This window comes from Coenobita brevimanus, chromosome 53 (assembly GCF_032717465.1).
Source record: "Coenobita brevimanus isolate Jiangsu-jjx chromosome 53, ASM3271746v2, whole genome shotgun sequence".
Classification (NCBI taxonomy): domain Eukaryota; kingdom Metazoa; phylum Arthropoda; class Malacostraca; order Decapoda; family Coenobitidae; genus Coenobita; species Coenobita brevimanus.
In genome coordinates, this window is record NC_137006.1 from 2,485,048 (window position 1) to 2,511,025 (window position 25,978).

The 25,978-nt window shown below is 43.0% G+C and overlaps 1 protein-coding gene across 1 annotated transcript; it reads right to left on the reverse strand.

Moving 5' to 3' along the window:
• Positions 1 to 9,354: 9,354 nt before the first annotated feature.
• On the reverse strand, positions 9,355 to 23,820 carry LOC145400644 (uncharacterized). The gene is made up of 6 exons (XM_080273080.1): positions 23,745 to 23,820; positions 19,970 to 20,109; positions 12,517 to 14,341; positions 10,791 to 10,998; positions 9,950 to 10,093; positions 9,355 to 9,570 (listed from the first exon to the last, which is right to left on the reverse strand). The coding sequence occupies exons 2-6, from the start codon at positions 20,097 to 20,099 to the stop codon at positions 9,355 to 9,357; spliced, it is 2,523 nt and encodes an 840-aa protein (XP_080129206.1). The 5' UTR covers positions 20,100 to 20,109; positions 23,745 to 23,820.
• Positions 23,821 to 25,978: the final 2,158 nt, after the last annotated feature.

The following is a 25,978-nucleotide window of genomic DNA, read 5'->3' on the forward strand; positions in this document are numbered from 1 at the left end:
CTTATTGAGGATTACATTGTGCCTGGGAGTAAGTGTTGGGGGTGAGGGTGTTAATGAAGGCTATATCTAACTCCTCCTGTTTAAAAAATAAATAAATAAATAAATAAATAAATAAATAAATGTATCTCCTGAGCTGAATGAAATTGTCTGTAAAAAGGAGGAATCACTGAAAATGTCATCCGTATGAAAACATTAATGGGATCACACATCGATATAATTAAAGAATATTATCGTAACCCCCATGGCGTGCAGACCCCTTTTAAATTTATCTCTTCCTAGAACCACACTCTTATCCAGACTTAGGGAAAGGCTTATCAGGTAACAAAATGGGTTTGAAAAATATATCTCCATTCACCTTCTTACTAAGCTTATGGATACTTCTCATAATGAAGGGGTTGACAGCAGCATATGATGGAATATGGTGACCCAGCAAACTAAACATATTATCTGACACAAATGAGAATGATGTTCACAGACAATACTTGCTGACAACCTTCATTCGTACACCCCTTTTAAATTAAACTCTTCCTAGAACCACAATCTTATCCAGATTTGGGGAAAGGTTCATCAGGTAACAAAAATGGATTGAAAATTAAATCTCCATTCACCTTCTAAATTGATCCTTATAGTTTGAGGTTGCCATTTAACTATGTCTTATTGTTGCTTCCTCCAGGGACGGGATTTACATAAATTAAAAATAGATACACTAATCATGTTACAAGACGCAGAGGACAGTACGTCCCTGCACACGGCCATACGAAGCTGCCCACTTGGTTGGGGCCTGGGCATTTTCTGAACTCTCCAAGGGTCTATGAATTTTTTCCTATTCTGAAAAGTAACATTCAAAACTTGGGGAAGCTGGGAGGATACTATCCCTACCAGACAAGATTTTTAGCAACCATTAATACTGTATATAAACAAGAAGGCAATTTCTTCAAATTATCAAACACAGCTAGGGAAATACCATGATGCAAGTTATACACCTGCCAGAAGAGAATCCAAATATTCCTGAACATTATAAAAAGTTATAACACATTTTCCATCTCTGCGGGTACAACTCCCATAATTTCGACCGAAGACTCAAGTTTATGAAGATGAATTGGTGCTTAGAACTGATATTTATGATTCTGCCAACACTTAGACAAATTTTACAAATGATTTTTTAAGTACTGGCCAAACACAAGGCATAATCTCATGTTATTAAATCTCTTACTTACTGCATTTGCTCTTGTTCTAAATATTCCAATTAATTCCAGACTATTAGCCTACATCTACATGAAAGTGAATCACAGGAGCCTGAGTCACCAAAAGCCCTTTCATCGTCAATACAATTTTATCGTTCTTGCCCAGCTCATCAGACAATTTTATTCAGCCGAGTCACGGAATCCTGAATGTTAAGTATAGTACCATTCCATAAGGGCATTCTAATTGTTAAAATGTAACAGGTAGACATATAAACCCCATTCTCCCTTATGTCAAAAATGATTGTCCCTTAACCACTTCAATCCCAGTGATGGCCATAATGTAATCTTCCTGCTACCAGATAATTTTAATGAAGTTCAGAAAGGTCTCTCATAGAGAAAGAATTTATTTAGTATATATATAACCCCTCCATTTAAGTCTACTCTTGACAGAATAAAATCACCAGGTAACGGCAGACATTGTTATGTGCTGGAGGTGGGGCTGGAGCTAGCCCTGTGGCTAGAATGAGGAGTGGTTGGAAGAAGTTCAGAGAACTGCTGCCTCTCCTTACAATGAGAGGGTTCTCCCTCTGTGCTATAGGATCTTTGTATGTGGCATGTATTAGAAGTGTAATGCTGTATGATAATGAGGCCTGGGCAGTAAAGGAAGAGGATATTCTCAGGCTCAAACGTATGGAAGTGACAATGATTAGGTTGATGTGTGGTGTTGTTGAATGCGAGCCTGAGGGGATGGGGGGATGTGGGTGGGGGACTAGTCTACAATGGAAGAGTTGAAAGAAAGGATGGGACTGCAGTGTACTGGTGTTGTGATAAGCAGGGGCAGGTTGAGCTGGTGTGGACATGTGGAGAGGATGGGGGATGACAACTGGGTGCAGAAAGTGAGAAGTGTGAATCTTGGGGGTATGGTTGCAAGTGGTAGACCAAAAAGAGACCTGGGATGGTCATACAGTATAACCTCAGGGACAAGGAACTCAATAGGGAGGCTGCCAGAGATCAAGCAGTAGGGAGGGCCACCAATGGGTGACCAAGGCCGACACACACATGGTGGAGCCTTTATAAACGAAATGAAACGAATGGCACGATGAAAAAGACACCCCTGGGCTCAAAGAGTTAATCATCCCTTACTAACCCTTCAGTATGGTAGTGTACTTTCTGTTGTAACTACGCTACCATCAGATTAATTTATTCATGTTAAGATTATAATAAAAACAATCAAGACAGCATAATGACAGAGACCACTGCCACATTCACATTAAGATCACCCTCCAGCAAAGAAGAGGTTAAAGACAGCTGTACCTAAACTCTCAAGTTCCAAAAATCTCTTTTCAGCTGCAGAGAACTATCTGGAGGAAGCAAAGGCAGAAAATAGAGCCAAGAAACCATCTATAAAGCCAGGTGGTAACCATAACACCAACCCATACGTGTTTCCTATGTGTCAATATATGGGTTGGCAAAGGGTTAGTGCCTCTCACCGTAAAGTAACTAATTCAAAGACAGGCAACCACTCCTTATGAGGTTGTGGGGGTCTAGCTATAATACTGTAGATAGATAGATAGATTAAAAGGGTTATATTTACTCAAGCTGTCTCCAAATAAATTTATTCACCCAATGAGATTTTTTTTCTTATACTGCATGGTAAATATGAAGGGCACATTAACTTCTTCAACACAACATGTTGTCATTGTCATCATCATCATAATCATCATTGTCATCACCATCACCATCACCACCACCATAATCATCACCATCGTTGTCATCGTCATCATCATCATCAATGTCATTATCATAGTCATCATCATCATCATCCAATCCGTCTTCTCCATACAAATAGGAGCATAGGGGCCCAGGGCTAAGCTACTCAGTCCTGGCTGGCCTTTAAGGCAAGGGTGACCAGCCTCACTTACCGTACCTAAGAGGCATTAGGTGAGGAAGTAACCCCAACTGCCCCTCAAATGGAAATCTTTACATGCTCCAAAAATCTAAAATATTACCTGGAAGTAGAAATAATTAACTAAACCAATACATCAACAAAGTCAACAGATTTTTAACACTGGACTTCTACACATACACATACAAATGCACATACACACACACACACACACACACACACACACAGAAACAGACACACACACACACACACACACACACAAACCATACCTGCATATATACTTATATAAAACAAAACTCATTTAACACAGTCCCAAAGAACGAGAAACACCAGAAAATCAATCATCAAGCAACAGTCTGTGATGTCAAGTTTAGGTGTGACCTTTTCTCCATAAGATTACACGGCACATAGTCAGGGATTTACAAAGGTCTCTCTCCCTTCTTCCTTAGCAATTTTGTATCCTTATTACACATCAATATTATCTGGTATGTTATCTATTTTGTGTCTTTTTATCTGTGAGACAGCTTCCAGAAATAGTATATATAAAACTATTAATAAATTGGATGACAGTTATTAGTTAATTCTTGCTCCTTACCAACAATTTTATTTCCATCGAGAGCCCCCTGGTTATGAAGGGGTTAGTGAAGGTTGAATCTATCCCCTCCATTTCCAAAAGTTTATCCTAAGCTGAAAAAGAATAATCAGGGGAGAGGAAGAATGGCATAAGAAATACACACCCAGGCTGAAGTGGTGCATGTGTTATATGTAGAAATGAATCAGGAAGAGGTGGTCATGAGCTTTGTAAATCCATGACAACACAGCCCCAAGTGTGGATTGTCATGAGGTCACTAAATCATAAAGTGCAGTGGACAAACAGCGGGGAGGGAAAAAAACATAAATAAAACCGTAAGATGAGGTAAATCTAAAGCTAACTTCCTGATTATCGCAGCAGCCCTGACTCACACAGATAAACAAAGGAAAAGTGGAAACCCTTAGTAGTGGCCTTGTGCTCCCTTGGGCTTGACTACTTCAATCAGATTAGGCTAAGCCTTCACTTATTTCTGACACCTTGCGATCATTTTTATACGTCCTCTTTTAATTAATTCTCGGTAACTTATGATCCTTTTCATTCAGACAAGAGGAATTCAGTGGTGATGGGGTTAATGAAGGCCATATTTAACCCCTCCAGTTTAAAATCTCTCCCTCTAAACTTAATAAAAACATCTTGAGACACCAAGGATGAAATAAGAAGTATGTCACCATTATCAAGCAGGTATGAGGCTCCTAATGAATCTTCCTCAGCAGTATACACTGCATATCACATCTCCTTCAGTGACATGGATACACACTGGTATTTTATTCAGGCAAAATTAAGACTAGTTTTTATTATACGAGGGATCTTGAATTTGGCTCTCTCTCTTCTTTTTGTTTTTTCTCTGGGGGAACAATTTGTGGGCTCCTGGCCTTTGGTTCCTTCTTCCTAAAAAAAAAAAAAAAAAATCTATGGGCTTAACTCTAAGAGTTTAAAACCTTCTGACTGGTATTCCACTCGGGTGAACAAAAAATTCTCATCGTAGAATCAAATCAGTGTGTCCTTAAAAAATTAAAAGTCTTAATATTTTCTTACGTCATCCACAGCTTTGGAAACAGACACAGGATAAGTCCGCATAAAGAACGTACAGTACAAGGGAATTTTAAATGTGCCAAAAACAAAAGCAAACAGGTACAAGAGATACACAAGGAAGTCTCCAAAGCCCAAGAGAGCACAGCCCACAGACACCTGCCAACTTTGTCACTTTGTCTTTGAAAGATGAACACCTGCATAACAAAAGGTCAGGTAAATCAAAAAGAGTGACTCCCACACACAAGCACAGGAAGTCCTCGTAAATCCAAGATGCGTTACAAAATAACTCAAAATTCATCCAAACAACTGGTATGTTGATTTGTGAGAAAACACCAACCATCTTATTAACACCTTGGCCAGCCGCATGCATGCGTCCCACTACACCCAGAGGTCAGCCAGGGGTTGCAAGACAATGCGTAGTTACTCGCAATTGTTTATACTCTTTTCTTATTTCTGATCTTATTTTTTTGTGCTACATTTATTTTAGTATCAACTGTTCGCAATTAATTTTTCTATAAGGACACATGCATTTATATATATATTATATATATAAACACACAAGGATAGGATAGGATACCTGCATTACCAATGCTATAATGGAATGTACAACATGCGAAGATATGTGGGCAGTTTGCGTAAATGTTTATACTCTTTCTTTATTTTCGATGTTATATTTTGTGTTATTTTATTCATTTGGGTCTCTCTTTGTTTGCAAACGTTTGTTCTACAATAACATACGAATAAAATAATGAGAAAACGACCAACATAACTATTACTAACACCGTAAATGTTTTACTTTGATGACGTTAATAACGTCATTAGCTAGCTTACTTGAGTTTTTTGGATGACAAATAACGTCATTGGCTGGCCAAAGTGTTAAGTAGTGACAGAGTTTTAACCCCTTCAAAATGGTTGTTGTTACTGCTTAACCATGGTCTGTCTGGGCAAGCAGATCCATCAACCATACATATGTAACTGCTTCTGTGGGACAGTCCTAAAGGTATAGTACAGTATATACCAATACAGTGCACAGTGTGTAGGGGTCCAGTGTCCCCTTGTGGTAGACGGCACCTCCCCAGGGTCAAACCTGGATCCTTTCCAATGTCAAAGTGCAGGAATATATGAGGAGGTTTGGTTCCTGGATGAATGTCACAGCTACTCCACCCACGGTGCACAGCACCACAACCATGTGTAGGATCCTCATTTTATTGACATATGTAACTTACTTTTGCTGCCTCTACACTGCTTTATTAAGCTATAAGAGACCTCTTGTTGTGAAGGGGTAAATGAAGGTTATCTCTAACCTCTCTACCACAAAAAGTTGGATAAAGTTATTAGAAAGTTGCATTAAAAAAAAAATAATAATAAAAAATAATAATAATAATAATAATGGGTTAAGCAAGACATGCACATCATTCCTGACCTCATAATAACTTCATGTGGATTCATATGCAAACTTACTGGATGACAGGGTGTTAATTCATCAGCAACCAAATAAACAACTTTAACACAAACTGTACAAACAAAGTGACAAAGTTGGCCAGTCCCTCACATTACAGCTACACAGTAAACAAAATAAGGACTCCTTCACACTAAAGCCTTCATCGGTCATATTCTGATACAAATATTTCTGATTGTGCGGACTGGAATAAAAGTTGGAAGAGGAACATCCAACTTCACCGGGACATGGCCTGATAAATGAGGGTGGTTGTTGTCATTGCTTTCTTCTTCTTCTGCCTCCTCCTCTTTTTCTTCTTCTTCCTCCTCCTCCTCCTCCTCTTCTTCTTGCCCAAGGATCATTTAGATATGAACCCAGTGGAGTGCAATAAACCAACCACTTCAGAAGGGCACTTTCAGAGATCTTTTGTTAAGGTTATATTAAAGGATTGTCTGTGTTGTGAAAGTGTGGTGTATGAGGAATGTGTGTTGGCATTTGAAAGAAGCTGCATTACTGTATAGTGAAAGCAAGGTGGACTGTTTGTATGAAGTAGCCAAAGTAACAGTGAATGAGAGGGTGAATTGCAATGAAAAACTGATGGATTGCTTGTATAATGTAAGTTAAAAAAGTGAGACAGCTTGGTGAAATGAGGTGTTCTTTTGATTTTCATTCAGACCTATCCAACTGGACAAATCTGCATCAGAATATGTCCACGTTTGGCCAGTGTTGAGAAGCCCAAAGAGAAAACAAAGAGGCACTAAACTGTAAACAGGTACAACATGGAGTCACCGAGTTAAAAGTAAGAAGCGGCAATCTTGAGGGTTGAATACATCACACAGTAAACAGTACAGACCTACAACTCAAAAGTTTTACATAATATTAAATAGTCAAATACAAATGCAAACTGTTTTGCTGGTGGTCACTAAAATTAGAGGAAGTGAAGTCTAAATATCACAAAGACGAAAGCATGTGAGGTTAAATGTCAACAGAAAGAGCTAAGCTTCTCTCACCCTTCAGCAGTTAAGCCCTTCAGTGCAATATCTTGTTAATCTATTTCTCACTACTACCAATGATTTGTTTTCACATAAGGAGAACCCCCAAGTAATGAAGGGGTTAATGATGGCTGTACTGAACACTTCCTGTTTGAACAAATCATCTGGAGACAGTAAGAATAAAACAGAAATGGTGTACTAAAGCTGATGGCGTTAAGGTCGTGAAGGGTGAAGGAAAGGAAGGGAAGGTTAGGGGAAAGGAATTTTGGTTGGGAAGGAAGATGGGGAAGGTAAAGGAAACCCTACAATATATCATAATAAAATAAGGTGTTTGCCATAAATCCTAAAAGTGTATCACATTCAACCATCCCGTCATGAAATACACTACACCAGAACTTGACAGTGCTGGCCACAGACACACACGCTCAAAGTCCCCGTGGCGGCAGCAACGAAATATATAAATCCACAGTCAGCAGTCCTCCTCTGCACCATACCTGAGTTTGTGGGGTGAGTGAATGCAGCAACCCACAGAGTTCTTGGGCAGCGAACTGTAGGACAGACACCGCTGGAAATGTCTCTCAGCTTGGGCTCCCATAGGGGGCGATGCATCCTGACCCTCTGGCAAGACACTTCCAACTATTTACAAGCACGACTCAGTCATCATGGGGTGTAGAGCTGAGACGTTCATTAACTGTGCTACATTCTCCTGTTTCCGCTACCTTTTTCTATTTCTCCAACCTCCTGTCTGCGATTCACTCAACTTTGCTCCACCAAAGCATACGTCATCAACAGTCAGTCCTCTTTGTAAGCTGCAGATGTGTTCCAAATATCATTTTTTTTTTTTTTTTTTTTTTATCTTGGTACAACTGATTCTACAAAGTGAAGGAAAGTGACCAATCAACTTTATATGTACCAATGGAACTTTGACAGGAAATTTTTCTGTAACTTACCATACACTTCAGAAAAATAAATAAATAAATAAAAAATGAACAAGACAAACAAAACGCATCTTACAACAAGAACTGACTGTCCTATACTTAAACCTGTTATGTCGGCAACCACCATACTCTTCGTACAAATACACCCGTTTTGTTAAGAGTTTTGGCTGGGGTAACACTTTTTTTGCTTTTTGCACTTTTCACAACCCACTCTTTTTTTTTTTTTCTTTTTTTTTTAAAACATGCATTAAATATGGCATAGTTTAGTACTGTTCCTCTGTCAACATGCACTCTTTGATCATCATCGCTATTGCCATCTTCCATTCTTGTTCCTTATTGCACTACTGCCAAAATCATACAGGGCCAGCTTGTTCATGTAATCTCCTATTAACACATGGGCAGCTCTAGTTACTACTTTGGCAGAATTATCAACAATCTTTTTTTACACTTGAAAGTCTTTACAATGTCAATGCAACACAAAATCCAAGACTGCCTAAGATATGGAAGATATGTAGATGGTTTAAAATAGTAGGACACACTGTATAAAATTATATATATCTATATATTGTAACAGGAAGCTTAGCAATTTGCATATGTGCCTCAATTTCCGCAGCAAATATACACACATAGAAAGGTTAGCTGTCCGAGAGGCTAACACAATTCCACTCCTCGTCAACTCTCCGCCAACACTATGTCTATGAGCAGGTGTGGCTATTTTTATCATACAACCGTAGTTCTAGCCTTACACGATTAATGCGCTTAAGCTGAATACATCTCTCTCTTCGGGAGTGTCTGCAGTACGGATGTCTTCTTTTGTCGTAACATTGTAGTTTTACCTCTAGTAAGTGGGAAATCTTGGCCATGCGGAATATCTGGCAGCCACATCCCGTCTGCCAGCTATAGGAACCTTTTATCTGGGCCAGGCTGGGGCAGGGTATGGATACTGAGACGAAGAGTTGGCAAGGTGAAGGACATGGCTAGGTAGGTCAAGGACAGGGTTGGGAAGATCAAAACTAGGGTAGGGGAGGTGAAGGGTGATACTGAAAATCAAGAAAGGAAAGGAAAGGTCTAGAATGGTAGGGAAAAAAAGGTAGGTGGGAGCAAGGACAGGGAAAAGGAAGGTCAAGAGTACAGATCAATGAAAAGACATGGACAAGGCAGGGGAGATCAAGGACGGGGTAAGGCAAAGTCAAGGAGAGGGGAGGGTGGTATGGGCCTGGACAAGGGTAAGGTCGGCCCTCAAGATATTCCTGTCTTACTAGAGAAGTGGGTTCATGACGACGTAGCAGTGTAGTCCTTGGTGAGATGGGCCTCAATATCCACCCTACATATAGGGCAGCGTTTGTTGGTTGCCAGCCACTGGTCCACACACTCTATATGGAACAGGTGCATGCACGGCAGCCGACGCACATCCTCGTCCTCCTCAAACTCGGACAGGCAGATGGTACATTTCTCAAGTCCATCCTCACTTACATCTGCCCGCTTCATCTGAAAATAGAGTACCATCGGTCAAAACAAACATGAACCTTTGTGGTCACCCTGAAATCACCTCCATTCTGCCCAGTCTTTTGCTATGTGGCTGCCCTCCCTCCAACTCACACCCTCTTTTCTACTACATATTTCCACTCCATCCTTCCATTTCATCTCATGCTCAGTCTACCCCTCCACCTCAGTCATATATGCTACACTCTTTTAGTCAGTCTCTTATTGTCACTGAAATGCTTAGAAATAATCATGCAGTAACACTTCCACATAATGCCAATAAACCCAGACTAATGCCATTTACTTTCCATCATGCAAGACCAGCTCTCTCAGACTTATAAGGTTCAAGGTACGATAAATAAAGAAAACTGTGGTTGAGACGCACTTTCTTGTACTTGTGAGGGAAGGTGTTGCGCTCGATGGTGTTCTGTGTGGCGCCGCGAGTCACCACAGGCAGACGCCGATGATCCACCACCCTCATGTAGTCCTCCAGCCGTGGGAATGCCGACCCACGCTGGAATAGTGGCAACTGCGGAACAAATATTATTGATCAGGAACCAAAGATGGCAGTAGCTGTGGTTATAACCTCACTCAAATGTGATCCCAGAGGACTGCAGGCTTAAGTTGCCCTCCTGCAGTCCACCATCCTCCATTAGGGGGATAGGGAGGGAGCTGAGGGACATATGTATATCTAGTCAGGGGACCCACCCAATCTTATCGGTGCCATCACATGAGGGCGCCCCTCTCAAGCACCAGGGACCACAGACGAAACTGAAGAACGCTCAGATTTCCTCTTCCTTGTTAGAGGTGAGATCTCCAGACAATTACACAGGTACTTGGACCTCTATGACACGAGTTAGTTGTAACTCAGGATAGGTATAGAACTTATAGGGTATTTCTTTATAATGAAAATGGTTCAAGATATATCCAAGAAAGTTTTTATATATGTGATCATGTAAAACTTCACACAGAGGTACTCGGTATACTTATAAGTCAATGAAGAGCTACTAGGCAGTACCCTACTTTCACAAAGATACTGGTAATCCAACAGACTTAATAAATCTTAGGAAAAGAAAATTGTTACACAAAATACTGGTTATGATGTCAGTACCACTGCAACACCTACTATGGAATTAATAAAAATGTGCTTTGATATACTACATACATTAAAAACATCAGGGAAAGATACACATGGTTGTACATAAGTAAATTGCCAATAACATCACCTGTGGTATGTATGTGAGTCTGGGTGGTGGTGGCAGCTCTGGCGTGAGGGTGGGTGGTAGTGACAGGTCAAGGGGCAGCTGTGAACCACCACCAATGTTGATGTGCAGACCTGTCCCCGGTATGGTGGCTGGTGCTACTGCTGGTACAGGCATGTGGGCAGGGGGAACACCACCGCCATACATGTGCCCGTACAGACCACTGCCATCGCTGGAAACATGTCACATATCAAAACACATATACAGTACCTACCCTTCAGGCAAATATCTCTTGGGGGGAACTGTTATTGCGGGTCATGGCCTTTGGTTCCTTCTTCCTCGCATGGAAAAAAAAAAAAAACTGTCCTCTAAGAATTCATTAAGTAATTTTGACAGCCCTGCAGGGGAGACTGCTTGCCTGTGGTTGATTGGTCTGCTTGGCCTGACAGACTGGGGCTGATCAACAATAACCCAAGCTACAATGTGGTAGCAATGATAAACCAGCTGGCTAAGCTGCCTGATTACCATATACTAAACTCCCTCAACTACCTCCCTATTCCCTAAAAGGAGGATGGTAGACTGTCAGAGGGGCAATTTTAGCTTGTAGTCCAACAGGTTCATGTTACACATGGACCTAAGGCTACCATCACTATTGTGCTACTACTACTACTACCACCACCCAAGCTACCACAGTAAGATTTTGCTTACCTGGGGCAAATTCTAGCAGTCAAATGGCTGAATACTATCTTAGTTAACTCTTCGATCACCAGCATCTTTAATAGCAGTACGATATTCTGTGCTCTCAATCAATGAATATGAAATTTACCTTAGCTAACTCAAGAATCATGGCATTAACCCTAAAAATAAGATACCATCACACATAAAGGTTCATGAGATTCTGTGTTAGAGTATGGCTGGTTAATTCAATCCCATCTACTTCTAGATAATGAGTCTGAGTATATATACTGTACTGTACAGTAACATGATAACACACACACATGACCACCCAAGGCAGAAGTTCATGTGCATCTTGTCACATGGCTAGAGACTCCTCATCCAAAGAGGGGAATGGTTGAATTAATTCACATTTGCTCACGAGTGACAGTACAAGTTTATGTCTGTCTATTTATCTATCTACTGCTAGATGCCTAAATCCTGTAAGGGATGGCTAAAAACAACTTGCTTCCACTTCATGTTGCCCTCTGCCATTTGGCTGCCCTCCCTCCAACTCTCACATCCCTCTCTCAAATATTCCTCTACTCCATCTCTCCATCTCATCCTTGATCTTCCCCTTCCTCCTCTGCTCCTCTACCTCACCACCGCCGGATTAAGGGGGGGGCCCAAGGGGCCCGGGCCCTGGGCCACCCACCAAGAGGGGGCCTCCCACCAGAGCAACTTGTGTTCATTTCATTTCGTGTTTATGCATTACATATTACAGCATTGGATGAATAGTCCCCGTTCAGTATTTCCTAACTAAAAGTGTCCTATTTATATATTAGGATTTAGGTTACCAGTCTGTGGTGTATGCCACTGGGGGAGTTGGAAAGGGGGCCTCCCTTCCAAGCGGGCCCCGGGCCTCCCACATGCTTAATCCAGCCGGGTACCTCACTCATGTACATTCCTGTAGGCAGTTTCTCATTCCTTATTCTTTCTACAACACCAAACCATCTCAAAGCATTTCTCTTGATGTTTTCAGTTACATCCACATCAACCTATTTTAAAGGTTTATAAGTACAAAAAAAGTACTAACCTGTGCGTGTGAGAGGTGTGCATGAGTACATCGATGGAGAAGGGATGGTGGAGGTGTGGTGGGGCGGGGCCGGGGGGTACGTGGGTGCTGTGGGCGGTGCTTGGGGCAGCTTGGATGTCCATTGGCGCTGGGGCGGATGGGGTGCTGGTCTGGGGTGGCTGGTCAGCGGTGGCAGCAGATGTGGTGGGGGGCTGTGTGGTGGGGGGCTGACGCGGGGCCAGGGCAGGGGGGACAGGTGGGGCGTGAGGGTGCGGGGGGCCAGAGAGACGAGGATCTAGGCACCGTCGCTGGAGCTCCTGATAGCGCTGTTGGCTGTGCCAGATGCGCTGGTGGATGGGGTTGAGGCGGGAGAGGGAGGGATGGGTGGGGTAGGTTGACGTGGAGGTGAGGGTGGTGGTGGAAGGGTAAGGGGGAAACAGCGGGTGGGCGGGCAGGGCAGAATAATAAAGGGGTGAGTCTGGGGAGTAATAGTGGTGGTGGTGATGGTGGTGGCCTGGAGTGGGAGTGAGGGTGTGGTGGTGATGGTGGTGGTGGTGATGGTGGGCTGAGTGATGAGGGTGGACGCAGGCACCATAGCACCCGGCACCATGATGCTCCATACTCATTCCGGCCGCACCACTAGCACTCAGACCGATAGAGCCGAGAGCAGGAGGGCGAGGACACGAGCAGGAGGATGGCTGGCCGGGCTCAGTGGGATGGTGGCCTCGGCATGGAGCTGTACCCGTTCCTGACCCTGCTCCTACAGTGTGCGGGGCGGTCGGAACCCACGAGACGTGATACCCGGCAGAAGACGAGGGAGGCGGCAGGGTGGGGTGAGACGCAGGGGGTGGAGGTGACGGGGCTGCTGGTCGGGTGAGGACCACCTCGTCGTCACTCTCGGTGGTCAGGTCCACCACCGCCACTGCTCGTCCGCCGCGTCCCCCACGCTGCACACTCACCACCTCAATGCAGGAGTCTGTGTCAGAGTCAGAGTCTGATGATGACACCCAGTCCAGCTGTAGATCTGGTGCTGTAGGTCCATCATCCACTTTTATCCGGCTTCCACGTACGGTTCCACCTCCTTCGTCCTCGTCGTCGCTGTCATCATCTTCCATGTGGCCCCAACCGCCTCGTCGGGTGTCCAGGCGGCCACGCTGTGTCTTGCCACGACTGCCCTCGGCTCCGGAGCTATGTACTCTCTTCCTGCGCACCTCACTCTCACACCCAGACCCTCCACTGCTACTACTGCTACTGCTGCTACTGCTACTACTGCTGCTGACTGTGCCACTGCTACTGCTGCTGCTGCTACTGGCATCACCACCGAGGGCCACGTCACTAAGTAAACTCAATGGGTTGGTTACTGAGTGAGAGAAGGCAGGGGGAGGTTCAGGGTTATCTGGGGGTGGCACGTAGGGACCTGGGGCTGCTCCACTAAAGCTAAGGCCGGCAGGGCTGCTGCTGTAGTCCATCGGAGCTCCTGCATCACCATACGTCAGGGGGGGATGCGAGGATTCAACATATGTGGGTGGCTCAACTTTGGATGTAGCTGGTGGGCTGGGTGGCAGAGCAGGGCCCGGGGTGGCATACTGTGTAGGACTGGCAGCTCCCAAGCCACCCAGCAAGTCATAGTAGCCATCGGGAGGGGCATAGGACTGTGGTGGGCCGGGGTAGAAGGCACCGCTGCTACCGGAGGGTGGCACGTCATCCATACCCCCGGGGTGGGGCGGGGCCAGGCTGGGGTAGCACTCACCCTCACCCTCACCGACGCCACCCACACTCACACTGCTGCACCCACCTTCACCTCCAGACCTCCCCACACTTTTACTGCTGCACCCCACCTCTCCCTCTGCAAAAGGAAAAAAAATCATCATCATCATCATCATACCTCAACTGTCCACCTGTCCACATTTTTACGGTGTACCCTGCCTCTCTCTCTGCAAAAGGAAATATATCAACACAGACAACACTCCAAATGTAAGTAAAAACATTCAACCTCCGCAATAACATGTTTTTCTTGCTTTAATCTTTAGGGAAACTTTCAAACTGAGAGAGTCTGATATTGCCTTAATTAACCCCTTCAGTATAAGAGGGCTTTCCAAAGGTGTACAAAACCTACCTGAAAGCAGCAAGGAAAAAAAAAATACTGAAAAGGAAGTCACCAGTCACTTGAAGCCAAAAGGATTATCTCAAGTAGTGAGAAACTTTATTAGAAAGCAATAACAAAACAAAATAAATAAATCACCACATTTACTTTACACCACTGCTATAACTACCCGGTACCATCAGAGTCTGAACAAGTTATTACCAATTGCAGAAATTAACCACAACACAAGAGGTATTATGGAGTCATAACCCAACAGAGCACGGTCCTGTCTCTATTTCATACGTGGAGTCAGTCACCTGAAGGCAGTATACTGGGCTGAGGTATAACAGCATTCATATGCGGGTGATAAAATGGATCTTTGTCCACTATGTTTCTCCCAAGGTGTATATAATTATTCACATTTTCACAATAACACAAACACCCTTTCCACTACATTTCTTTCATGCCTATAAATCCAGCCATGAAAAGGAAGCAAGGGATGTCAATGGACTTCAGTATCTGAGTGTATATCCTGTATCTCATTACACCATCCAGTGTGGCCTTGATAGAAGATGTCCAGATAACTTTATCTGGCTCTAACTGTACACTATTGCTTCACTGTACCCCACCCACACATCTCCCAGTACTCTACCAGTTTTCAACCATATTCTACCCCTTCAATTACTGGCTCTAAATTTCTACTTGTCATAATACACAGCCCTCACTTCAAACTGTTTTCTTCTGTCTCCAATGGGGTGCCTCTAATTCTTTACTTAATCATTATACACTTTTATAGCTCTCAATTTGAGCTGTTTTTTTTAAGCTACCATATTTCCTGTATGATAACACGTATTTTTTTCCTAGAAAAATGCACTCAAAACTCACCCTGTGTCTTAGCACTCGAAGATCAAGCTGTAGAAACAAGTTTGCCAACCCTCACGAACCCCAGTCACTAGATACAAAGCACTCACTACAATAAATATAGTAACTGGTGACTGGTTGTACGGTATTATAAAATGGATATTGCCAATATGTACTGATATACTGGTATTGTGTAATAATGCATTATGATAATGACTTTGTTGACTCAATTGAAGGAATTTTGTTGGGTGTGTGGGTTGTAAAGGTTCATTCGAACTAATGAACACAAAAACATCAGTTGATGGAAGCTGGATGTAATCACGCCATCACCAGTGTGCCTTGTAGAGGCAACTACAAGTTGCTGCTGATATGAATAGGTGTCAAATTGTTCTGAACTAGGTATGGTACATCTAATTAATAATAACCACAAATATCTGATAATAGGTCCAATACTGTACGTGATAATCTGTGGTGACAAAGAAAAATGACACCATAGTGTTGGCGCCTTAGACTTGCTAGTACGGTAAGCTATTAAAACCTCAAATATTTTCCCCACCCCAAAATACCTAGCGTATTACAGGGTGTCTCAGCACCTGTAGCATCTTATCACATGTGAACTACAATAATAAAAAGTTGCTGCTCAAATAAAGCCGATACTTTTTTAAACTTTTGCTAGGTCTTGAGTTTTGTCCTTTTGCAGCTTACTTCATGTCATTCAAAGACAGAAAAAGGCAATATTACTGCCCTGCATCATTTCCACAGCACTTCTTCATGACTAGCTCCACATTTCAGTGTTAACCCGTCACGTCCTGAGCTATTTCGCACCTCCGACGCCCCTCAATCCCGAGGTATTTCCGATCTTTTTTTTTTTTTGGCTCAAACCTCCACTTTTGGTGAGAAACATCGAAAATTCATACAGAAATCGCTCACCTGAGGTTTAAAATACGCGATCCAGGTAGCAGTACCTCCTTACCTTGCTGGATTTTCTAACAGGCTGGCACCAAAGAAAATGAGTTCTATGGGAGGGTAACTATTTCACACCACTCATAAACAGTATTTATTTATTTATTTGGTAAGAATTTATATGTAGGACAAGAGTATATTGGTTTTCAAACAGTAATATAGGCATTATAAGCATTGTTTCACTCACTAACTCATCACCATACCTGACCTTTTTTTGCCACATTACCTGATCATCATTTCTGACTGTTTCTTCCTCTAATGCTATGTAAACTTTGTCCTCCACATTGTCATCGATTGGGGAATCACTCTGGCCCTGAATGTCTTTATTGGCCAAGTCACTGGTAACAGGTGAATTGCCGAGACAATGGCGTGAGAGGGGGAGGGGGGAGGTTATGCGGTGCAAGGCATTGTACCTGCTTGACATCTTGTAGAGGAATAGAGGAAGGTGTCCCGTGTATACGTATGAAAAATCACACGTGAAAACTGAAAATTGTGCAAATTAGGGACCTTGCAATTGCACGATGTAAGTACGTCGTCGGGACTGGCAAATGCAAAATGTTGCAACGTATCCATACGTCAACGGGACGTCTCGGGTTAATCTATTGTCAAAACTCAACATTCAAGATGGGGAGATGGCAGTTTTAGACCAAGTTGGAGTAAAATGACCATAAACACAATCAAAACCTGTGCCAAGACTACTACACATACTTATCACTTGGACACAACTATGATCTGTGCTCTGCAGTAGACTGGATTAAAGGAAAACCCTGAATTCAAACGTGATGTCCTGAATTGGGCTGACAACAGGGGGGAACTAGGGCATTAACCCCTTCAGTCCAATGATGTACTTTTAAAACCATACATGAGAATGGGAGTGTGAATTGGAGGGAGGGCAGTTAAATGACAATGGACAGCACAACATGGAGGTGATTTTAAACTTCTAAATTCATATATGAGAGAGGGAATGTGTGTTGGAGGGAGGACAGACAAATGACAATGGGCAGCATGACACAGGGGTGATCTGTTGTGGCCACCCCTGATGTCATTAAGATAACCAGCAGTAGAAGGAGGGATTCTTACTTCCTCTACATGAATTCATTTAACTTAGGAACAGCCTCACATACTATTTATCTATTTAATGCCAGACGCCTTAATCCTGTACGGGGCGGCCACAAACAAATCGCCTCCATGTTGCCCTGTCCCTCGCCATTTCACTGCCCTGCTCCCAGCTCACACCTCCCTCTCTTATATACCTCTCCACTCCATCCCTCCACCTCATCCGTGGCCTCTCATACTGAATGAGCTAAGAAGGGTTACAGCAAACCTATTCAGTTCACACTGTCTCCTCAAAGCGACTAAACTCTCCTAACAGTAACAGTGAAGCAGAAAAGGCATCACCAGACTAAAGGGGTTAAGCCTGCCAATCTACCTGTTGGTAGCACACAATCAGTGTTAGCTACATCATGGCACCAAGTACTATAATTACTAGAACTACTATTATTACAACACTACTACTACTACTACTACTACCACCACCACCACTATTACTACTACTATACTGTTAACTACTGCTACTACTACTCTATTATTACTATTACTACCACTACTACTGGTACTACTGCTGATGGTACTTAAGGTACATCATGGTGCCCAATATCACTAGCAACTACCATGAACAGGTAATATAAGACTTACACAAGTATGCACAACCACTGCCTTTCAAATAAAAACAAATGTAACTGCTGCTACCATATTCTCGCTATAAGGCCAGCAAGTGTCACAAAGCTGTACTCTTTTCACCTTACCTTGGCCTAGAATTGCCCTTTCCATCCTGAATGCTGAGTTGTAACTTTTACCTTAACTTGACCCACATATTCATCATTTTGCAACTTATTTCACAGAGCTCAGTGGCAGAAAAAGGCAATACTATGGCTCCACATCCTTTCCACAGCACTTATTTGCGACTAGCATTATACTGTATTTTTGTGCTAATGTACTGTCACAGCTGAGCTCAGTAATCAAACTGGAGAAAGGGCAATTTGGGGCCAAGTTAGGAGTTAAAACGAGTGTGGTACTCCTTTAAAACTTACCAGGTAAAGGGAGAGTTCTAGAGCCGTGCACCTGTTCAACACTATGACCAAAGCCACTTTGATGACACCACTGTTGCTTATCTCACATGCAAGTGAATAAGATTTTTTTTTTCTCACACATTACACAAACGCCTTGATTTACTGATAAGCAGCATTAGGTAGAACAGCACCCAGAACTGAGAAATACACTGAGAGTTTTCAATATTCACTGTTCACAAATACTGTACTACTCATCACTGTTACACTATGCTCTTTTTCACCTTAACCTGGCCCAGATATTCATCCTTTTGCTGCTTATTTCACATAGGTCAATGCCAAAAGAAAACAATGCTATGGCTCTACATCCTTTCCACGGCACTTCATTTTGACTATACTCCTTTCATCTTAAACTCTGCCAAGCTACAGAACAGGCGATGGGTGGCGGGGGTGAGGTGAGAGAACAGTTGGAGGGTACTATAATATGCAAAATAAGATGCACAGGAAGAGATGTCAGAGTCTAAGCTGAAGAGGGTCTAAATGGGGATAAGAGTGAAGGTGAGAACTCGTACTGACCTAAGGGACAAAGGTGGGAGGTGAATGGTGGGTTGGAGACAGAGCAGTGAGGGGTGGTAATAATAATAATCCATCCATCATCCAATCCTATGCCACCCCACGAGGAGAGTAGGAGCCCGGGGAAAGGCAAGTTGGTCCTGACGTTTAAAATGAGAGTGACCAGCCTCACTCATCCCTGAGTGGCGTTATGTGAGCAATAAGCCCCAACCACCCCTTGGATTTAAACCTACACAGGCTCAATCCAATTGGAGCGCCTTAATTACCCACTAAACCACCAGGTGCCACAATTTGGTTATACAGTATGGTTCCCACCTAGCATAGTAAATGGTGTCATGGTGTACAGGAAACCATTTGGCTTGTCACTAAGTGTAGATTTACCCATAGGCAGAAGGAAGAGGAAAGGGTGAAGAAAAGAAAGACAGAAGAGAGAGTGTAAAGTCACCCATAGGCAGAAGGAAGAGGAAAGAATGAAGGAAAAAAAGATGGAAGAGGGAGGAAGGATGAAAGGAAATGGCAGACACCCAAAGCAGCACTACATCGAGTGAATGGATGGTGAGCACCCCCACTACATTCCCAGATGCCTCAATCCCGTAAGGGGTGGTCACAAACAAACTGCCTCCATGTCGCCCTGTCCAGCGCCATTTCATTGCCCTGCTCCCAGCTCACACCCCCCTCTCTCATATACCTCTCCACTCCATCCCTCCACCTCATCCTCGCGCTCCCCATCCGTCTTTCCCCTTCCACCTTACTCGCATACACTCTCCTTATTAGTTTCTCGTTCTCCATCCTCTCTACATGGCCAAATAATAATAATAATAATAAGACGAAGAAAAAGGAATGTCAGAGGAATCATTAAGCATCTAAAGCTAATAAGAAAATAGCCCTGATTGTGTGAGAATGAGAAGAATACCGATACAATACTGACCCGAGTGACAGAGGTGGGTGGTGGGTGGTGGGGGCGGGGAGAGAGCAGTGGGGGACTGGTTGATGTCGGTCTTGGCTTGCTGCACCCACACCGGTGATGAATGGCCCGCCTGCAACACTGGTTCACCCATCAGCCTCCTCCTGCAACACAAATTACTTCAAAACCCTCAGTCCCATGCTGCACTTTTATTATTTCATTACATTTTAAATTCTCTGTCTCTCTTTCCGTGTAACTCTGCACACTCCTCACAAACTTACGTACAAATACCTCGTACTATATGGTGAGCAGGTTCTGAGATTTCCAACCCTCTGACAGTTTAAAGACTTTGGTACCGTCTCTCATTATAAGTTCTTTTGAAAGATTGGCTGGCTTGGAAGTGAAGAAGACACTGAGTGACACTGTTCTGGGTGTGGTAGTCGTATGGTAACAATTGTGCAACCCGAAGTTCTTCTGAATGTGAACCCAGTGGACTGCATACTGAAGCTGTCGTTTTCATGTAGTCCACTACAGTATCCTCCCTTCTGGGGACAGGGAGCGAGCTAAGGAACATTTGTATAGGCTAACCAGGCAGTGGAGCCACCCACGTATATCAGTGCCATCGAATGAAGGCATCCCTCTTCAGCACTGTTCAGGGTGTGAGATGCAGAACAATGAGTGAAGGCCATACCATAAGTCAAAGATTCCAGTCCAGTACCAGGTAGTTGAAATGGGAATCCTGAGTGCAGGAATAAAGGTAAGAGTTACAGGATAAGTCAGCAACAGTTAACTATACTGTAGCTATAAGAATACTAGCATGGAGGTGTTGTGGGTGGATCAAGAAAGACAAACTGAAGTGGTATGGACAAGATAAAAGACTGCATGAATAAAGATTGATGAGGAAAAGATCTGAAAGTATGGTAACGGGTAAGGTTGCAATTGGAATACCTCCAGCTTTGTTGGAGAAGAGAAATTACCAATCCTAGTTTATGATTAAAGAGGTTAGATGATGATGATGATGATGATAATCATCATCATCATCATCATCATCATAATAATAATAATAATCCATCAACTAATCCTGTGTTGACCTATGAGGAGCAGAGAAGCCCAGGGCTAGGCAAGCTGGTCCTGACATTTAAGATGAGAGTACCGTAACCAGCCTCACTCATTCCTGAGTGGCATTAGCCTACATAAGCAATAAACTCCAACCATCCCTTGGCTAGAAACCTGCACAGGTTCAATCCAACTGGAGTGCCTCAATTACCCACTACACCACCAGGCACCATAATTTGGTTACCGGTATGTGGTTACCACCCACCGTAGTAACTGGTTTTCTGGTGTATAGGAAACCATTTGGCTCGATACTCAGTGTAGTCACCCATAGGCAGAAGGAAGAGGAAAGAATGAAGGAAAGAAAGACTGAGGAGGGAGTGTAAAATCACTCATGGGCAGAAGGATGATAATAATAATAATATTAATAATAATAATAATAATAATAATAATAATAACAATAATAACAACAGCTACAGTACTAGTTATTGAAATAGACTATATTTCAATTTTGAAACAACTTTATGGTGAGTTAAAAGCAACCTGAAATTATGTAAAGGTCAAACAGCCTGATGTGAAACAACTTTACCTGAGGAATAACAGTAGTTATATGGAATTTGAGTGACAGTAGGCAGTGGAGGTAGAGATCTCTGAACAATACTATGCTGATAACACTTGTGGGTTGCAGTGAGACAAAGAACAATGTCGCAGGGATATAAATACGATCTGACGGTGGCAGAGATAAAATGCCTGGGGAATGCAGTAGGTCTTACATAGTCTGGTTATATGGTTACCACCCAACATAGTAAATGGTTCCCTGATGTAGCTACTGGAAACCATTTGGCTTGTCATTCAGTGTAGTCACCCATAGGCAGAAGGAAGGAAAAAAAAAAGACAGAAGAGGGAATGTTTTGTCACCTGTAGGCATAAGAAAGAGGAAAGAATGAAGGAAATAAAGACAGAGGAGGATGGAAGGAAAGAGGAAAAGGTAGTCACCTTAGAGTAGCACAACATCAAGTGGGTGGATGGTAAGTCCCCCCACCTTTATTACAACAAAACTTCTGCAGACCTCTGTTCTTATCACACTCCTTATATCACACTTTCTTTTCCTTAACACAGTACTGTGTACCTGAGACAGTCTGATATAAATAAAAAATATGCATAGGCTACATATATCAAAGTTCACCTGTTTTGTCCTTCTTTATTATTGTAGTAGCAGCATTACTACTGAGATGGTTTGGGCATGCTGACAGGATGGAGGACAGCAACAGGGTGCAGAAGGTGAGAAGTGTGAATGTCAGGAGCAGGGATGCGAGGCAGACCAAAAAAGACCAGGGACGAGGTCATTGAGTGTGACCTCAGGGATAAGGGACTAAATAAGGAGGCTGCCTGAGACTGAGCAGCAATGAGAGCCACCATTAGGTGATCAAGGCTAACACACGTAAGCATGTTGGAGCCTTATTAAAGGAAAATGTCAAATCTACTGTGGAGCACCTATTAAGTGAGTGAAGAGACACAAGTGTGGCACTCATCCATAAATCAAACCTCCACACTCTTCCCTCTGCCTCCTTGTGGTGAGACACATTCCAATGTAAAGGAAACATTGGGTCATTGTGAGGGACACCTGTGCAGAGGCCAATGTTTGCCTGTAGCTGATGGATCTGTTTGACCGGATAGACCAGAGTGCTATTATTACTATACTACCGGTACTTCCAAATCCAAACATCAAATTTCGAAAAACCTCCACTTCCCCCATATATTTCCCCATGATACAGACAGGTGTTGATACAAGTCCTCACACAACAGCATGTCATATTAATCCTGAATCTTCAAACATTTCTCTTAATTGGTAAGAATCCACTCCACACGACAGCAGAAGGCTGGGTGACATGGAGGCAATTTGTCTGTGGCCACTCCTGAGATTACAGAATATGGTTACTGGTAGATTCATAGCAGACAGACAGACAGACAGACAGACTTGACTAAAAACCACTTTGGAGCAGAAAAAATACACCACTAGATTTCACAGACCCTGAAAAGATCAACACCTGGGCAACCTCTCAGCCCAGCGGTATAGTGGAATTTAGTATTTTTCGGTTACCACAGAACCTTTCTCTAGCTTCAGGCTTTCCATAAAAAAAAAAAAAAAGCTTACAAACAATCCCTTTCATCCATCTCAGTATAAGGATATCATTTACAGTATATATTTACAGTCTTTCAACACCCGGATGACTAATGTGGGTACTGATGATGTTAGTCACTGGATATGAAATAAAAAAAAAAAAATCACCCCCAAACCCAAGCACCACACGTACAGCAGGAAATCCCGTGGTAGGAATAACGATATACCACAGCGTCCCAGGCCCAACCTTTTCCCCAGTAACGTCAACCCGGACCCATTTAACTTATTACCAAAAATCGGGCCCAAAATCCCCCCCCTTCTGTAAATGTCACCCGCGACTCACCCTACTACATCCGGACAAATTCTGTAGCTGTGATTCTCAAAGTGCCGGTCCCTTGGTGAAATCTGGCTGGAAATACTCATGAGTGGCTCCACCTTCCTAGAATCCTCCCTACGTGGTATTAAATGTCCAGCTAGGTCGGCATTTCCCAACACCCTGCTACTCCCCTGGACACCACCACCCTCATGTTTACCTTATTTCTCGCTTCTTCGGCGTCTAACCCATCATCAACTATAAAAAATTCCATGCCTGGGGCCGAAATATTGTTTGTGACCAGAACTCACGGTTTATGGCGGCCTCTAGGTGTAGAAAATATATCAAATTATGGTTTTCCGTCTCTCACTCGCCATTATTTGCCTCTCGTCCCACCAGGCCAAACGGGACACTAAAGTCTTGTAAAAGCTTGTTTACATTTACCAGTCTGCCCAAGGCCTTATTCTCTGGCCTTTTTGCAATATTTCCTGGTCCTATATATAAACTATGGGACATAGCAATGTTACTTGCCAATTTTCCCGTTTATAGACTTAAAAATAGGAGGTCCCCAGAGGATTTAAGAAGTGACTCAAATTTCTTTAAACTTCCATCTACAAAAGAATCTGTTATCTTGCACAATGCTTCTATTTCATGTGAATTGCATATAATAAACTATTTGTGTTTTGAAATATGTTATAAAGTAAAATAAGACGTTTTCCTTCTAGCTAGAGACTTCTGGAACCTAGACGGGAATGCTACCCACAAGGCATTGGAGGCGCTAGGTTTAAATTACCTTTTGATTTATTCAAACTTCACTTAAAATTTATTAGCCTCTTCTTTTGCTAGGGAGTAATAAGGACCAAGATCAGTAAGACGCTATAATCTGGAATACAGCATGAGGCAGTTCCAGAGTGATGATCATTTCGATTGCCATACAACCGAAACAAACCTACTTTAGGCCTATAGTTTTGGGTTACTTTCAGTAAAAGATGGACTTCTTTTGACTATCACAACATATGATTATACTATTTGTCATAATACTAATTAGACTCAACACTTCAAAAATCTTATATCGGAAAAGTGAATAATGATAGCTTGCTGCCTCATGCAGTGCAATCCTTACCACCTAATAATTAAATACCAATACATAATGGAGGAATTTGAAATCTTGTCTGGGCCTACACTAACTAGGCCTCCTACTATCACAAATCTTCCTACATCCTTCCCAAGGAGGTGGTTATCAACTGGTACCAGTTCCAAATTACCCTTCAGTTGCATGCACTTTATACTTTTGTCTGATATTGTGCTAAATCTGTTTTTCATCCTGCCACACAGCCAACAACAATGTACACTGAATATTTGTCTTAGCTAATTCTGATGCACCAACCTCTGCCCCTCACACAGTGTTGCCTTCCTGGGCCAGTCCTGCACCAGTGCCTGTGCTGCAGTTTATAGAGCCTGCATGGCAGCCTAATGTCAGTGGCAGCAGCTGTGTTGACTAATCAGTCCACGTTGTCTCTAGCACCAGCCATCCATGGTCTCCAGGGGTTCAGATGGGAGGTTCCCTCTTGGGGGTCCCTACTGACATCCAACTCCTCCCAGTCTCCCATGGCAACTACTGTAGGTACCCTGGCCACCACCACAGTACCAGGAATGTTGGCAATCACTCACAACACACAACCGAAGGCTAGTAAACACCTGCTGGCCATGCAACATGCTGCACAAAGCTTCTCTTGCCAAACCATAAGGTGTAACATCCAGAAATTGCTAATACTGTACAGTAGAGCTTTGTGCCCATCCACAGCTGTTGAGTTAGAGTGAAAATTAATTAGTAACAAGGAAAAACCTTGCACCTTTCAGGTCTCTGTCACCCTGGAGAATGTACCTACAGACTTACTCTCCGATGCAGACAACAGCCACTTCTGCTTGTAAGAGGCCTTCTACACAGGAAACAGGAAGAACTTGGATATTCTCCAGCTATAAGTTGTTAACAAGTGAAACAATCAATGTCCAAGGCGATACTCTTGAGACTTCAGTTAAAGACATCACAGAAAGGGTATTCTTCTGTCAGAGACACCTCTACTAAATCCCCAGACAGCCAGATGGGACATAAACTGCTGCATTTTGTAGTACTGGGGGTCCTGATCTGCTGTGGAACTGCATGCCAACAACTGTCAGGTCCCCGATCGTCCACTCATCACATTGTATCTGGGTCTCCCCTGATCAATTTCTTATTGTCACCACCTGAAATCCCCCACTGCACTGCAAGTCATTGATAATCACTGGAAGATGCTGGGATGATGCCCTCTCAGTCCCAGTGATGCTTCCCCAAGTGTCATGACATACCTTAGAATATTAGTCCCTTAGAATACTGTTAGCCCACACTGAGGAGTGACAATGTATTGTTGTTACTGGAAATATCTTCGTCATGAAAGCCATTTTTTTTTTATGGGGATCCATCAAGAAATGAAGACTATAAAAGTGTTTTTAGATCACCAGTCACCTACAGTGGTGTACCTCCCTCCCAGCTGTCATCCATGCACAT

Coding starts and splice junctions, on each gene's coding strand:
- LOC145400644 (XM_080273080.1), bottom strand. CDS start 20,099: ATGGGTGAACCAGTGTTGCAGGCGGGCCATTCATCACCGGTGTGGGTG. Junction 14,342..19,969: donor CACCCACCTCTGTCACTCGG/GTCAGTATTGTA, acceptor TTCCTTTTGCAG/AGGGAGAGGTGGGGTGCAGC. Junction 10,094..10,790: donor GACTCACATACATACCACAG/GTGATGTTATTG, acceptor TTTGTTCCGCAG/TTGCCACTATTCCAGCGTGG.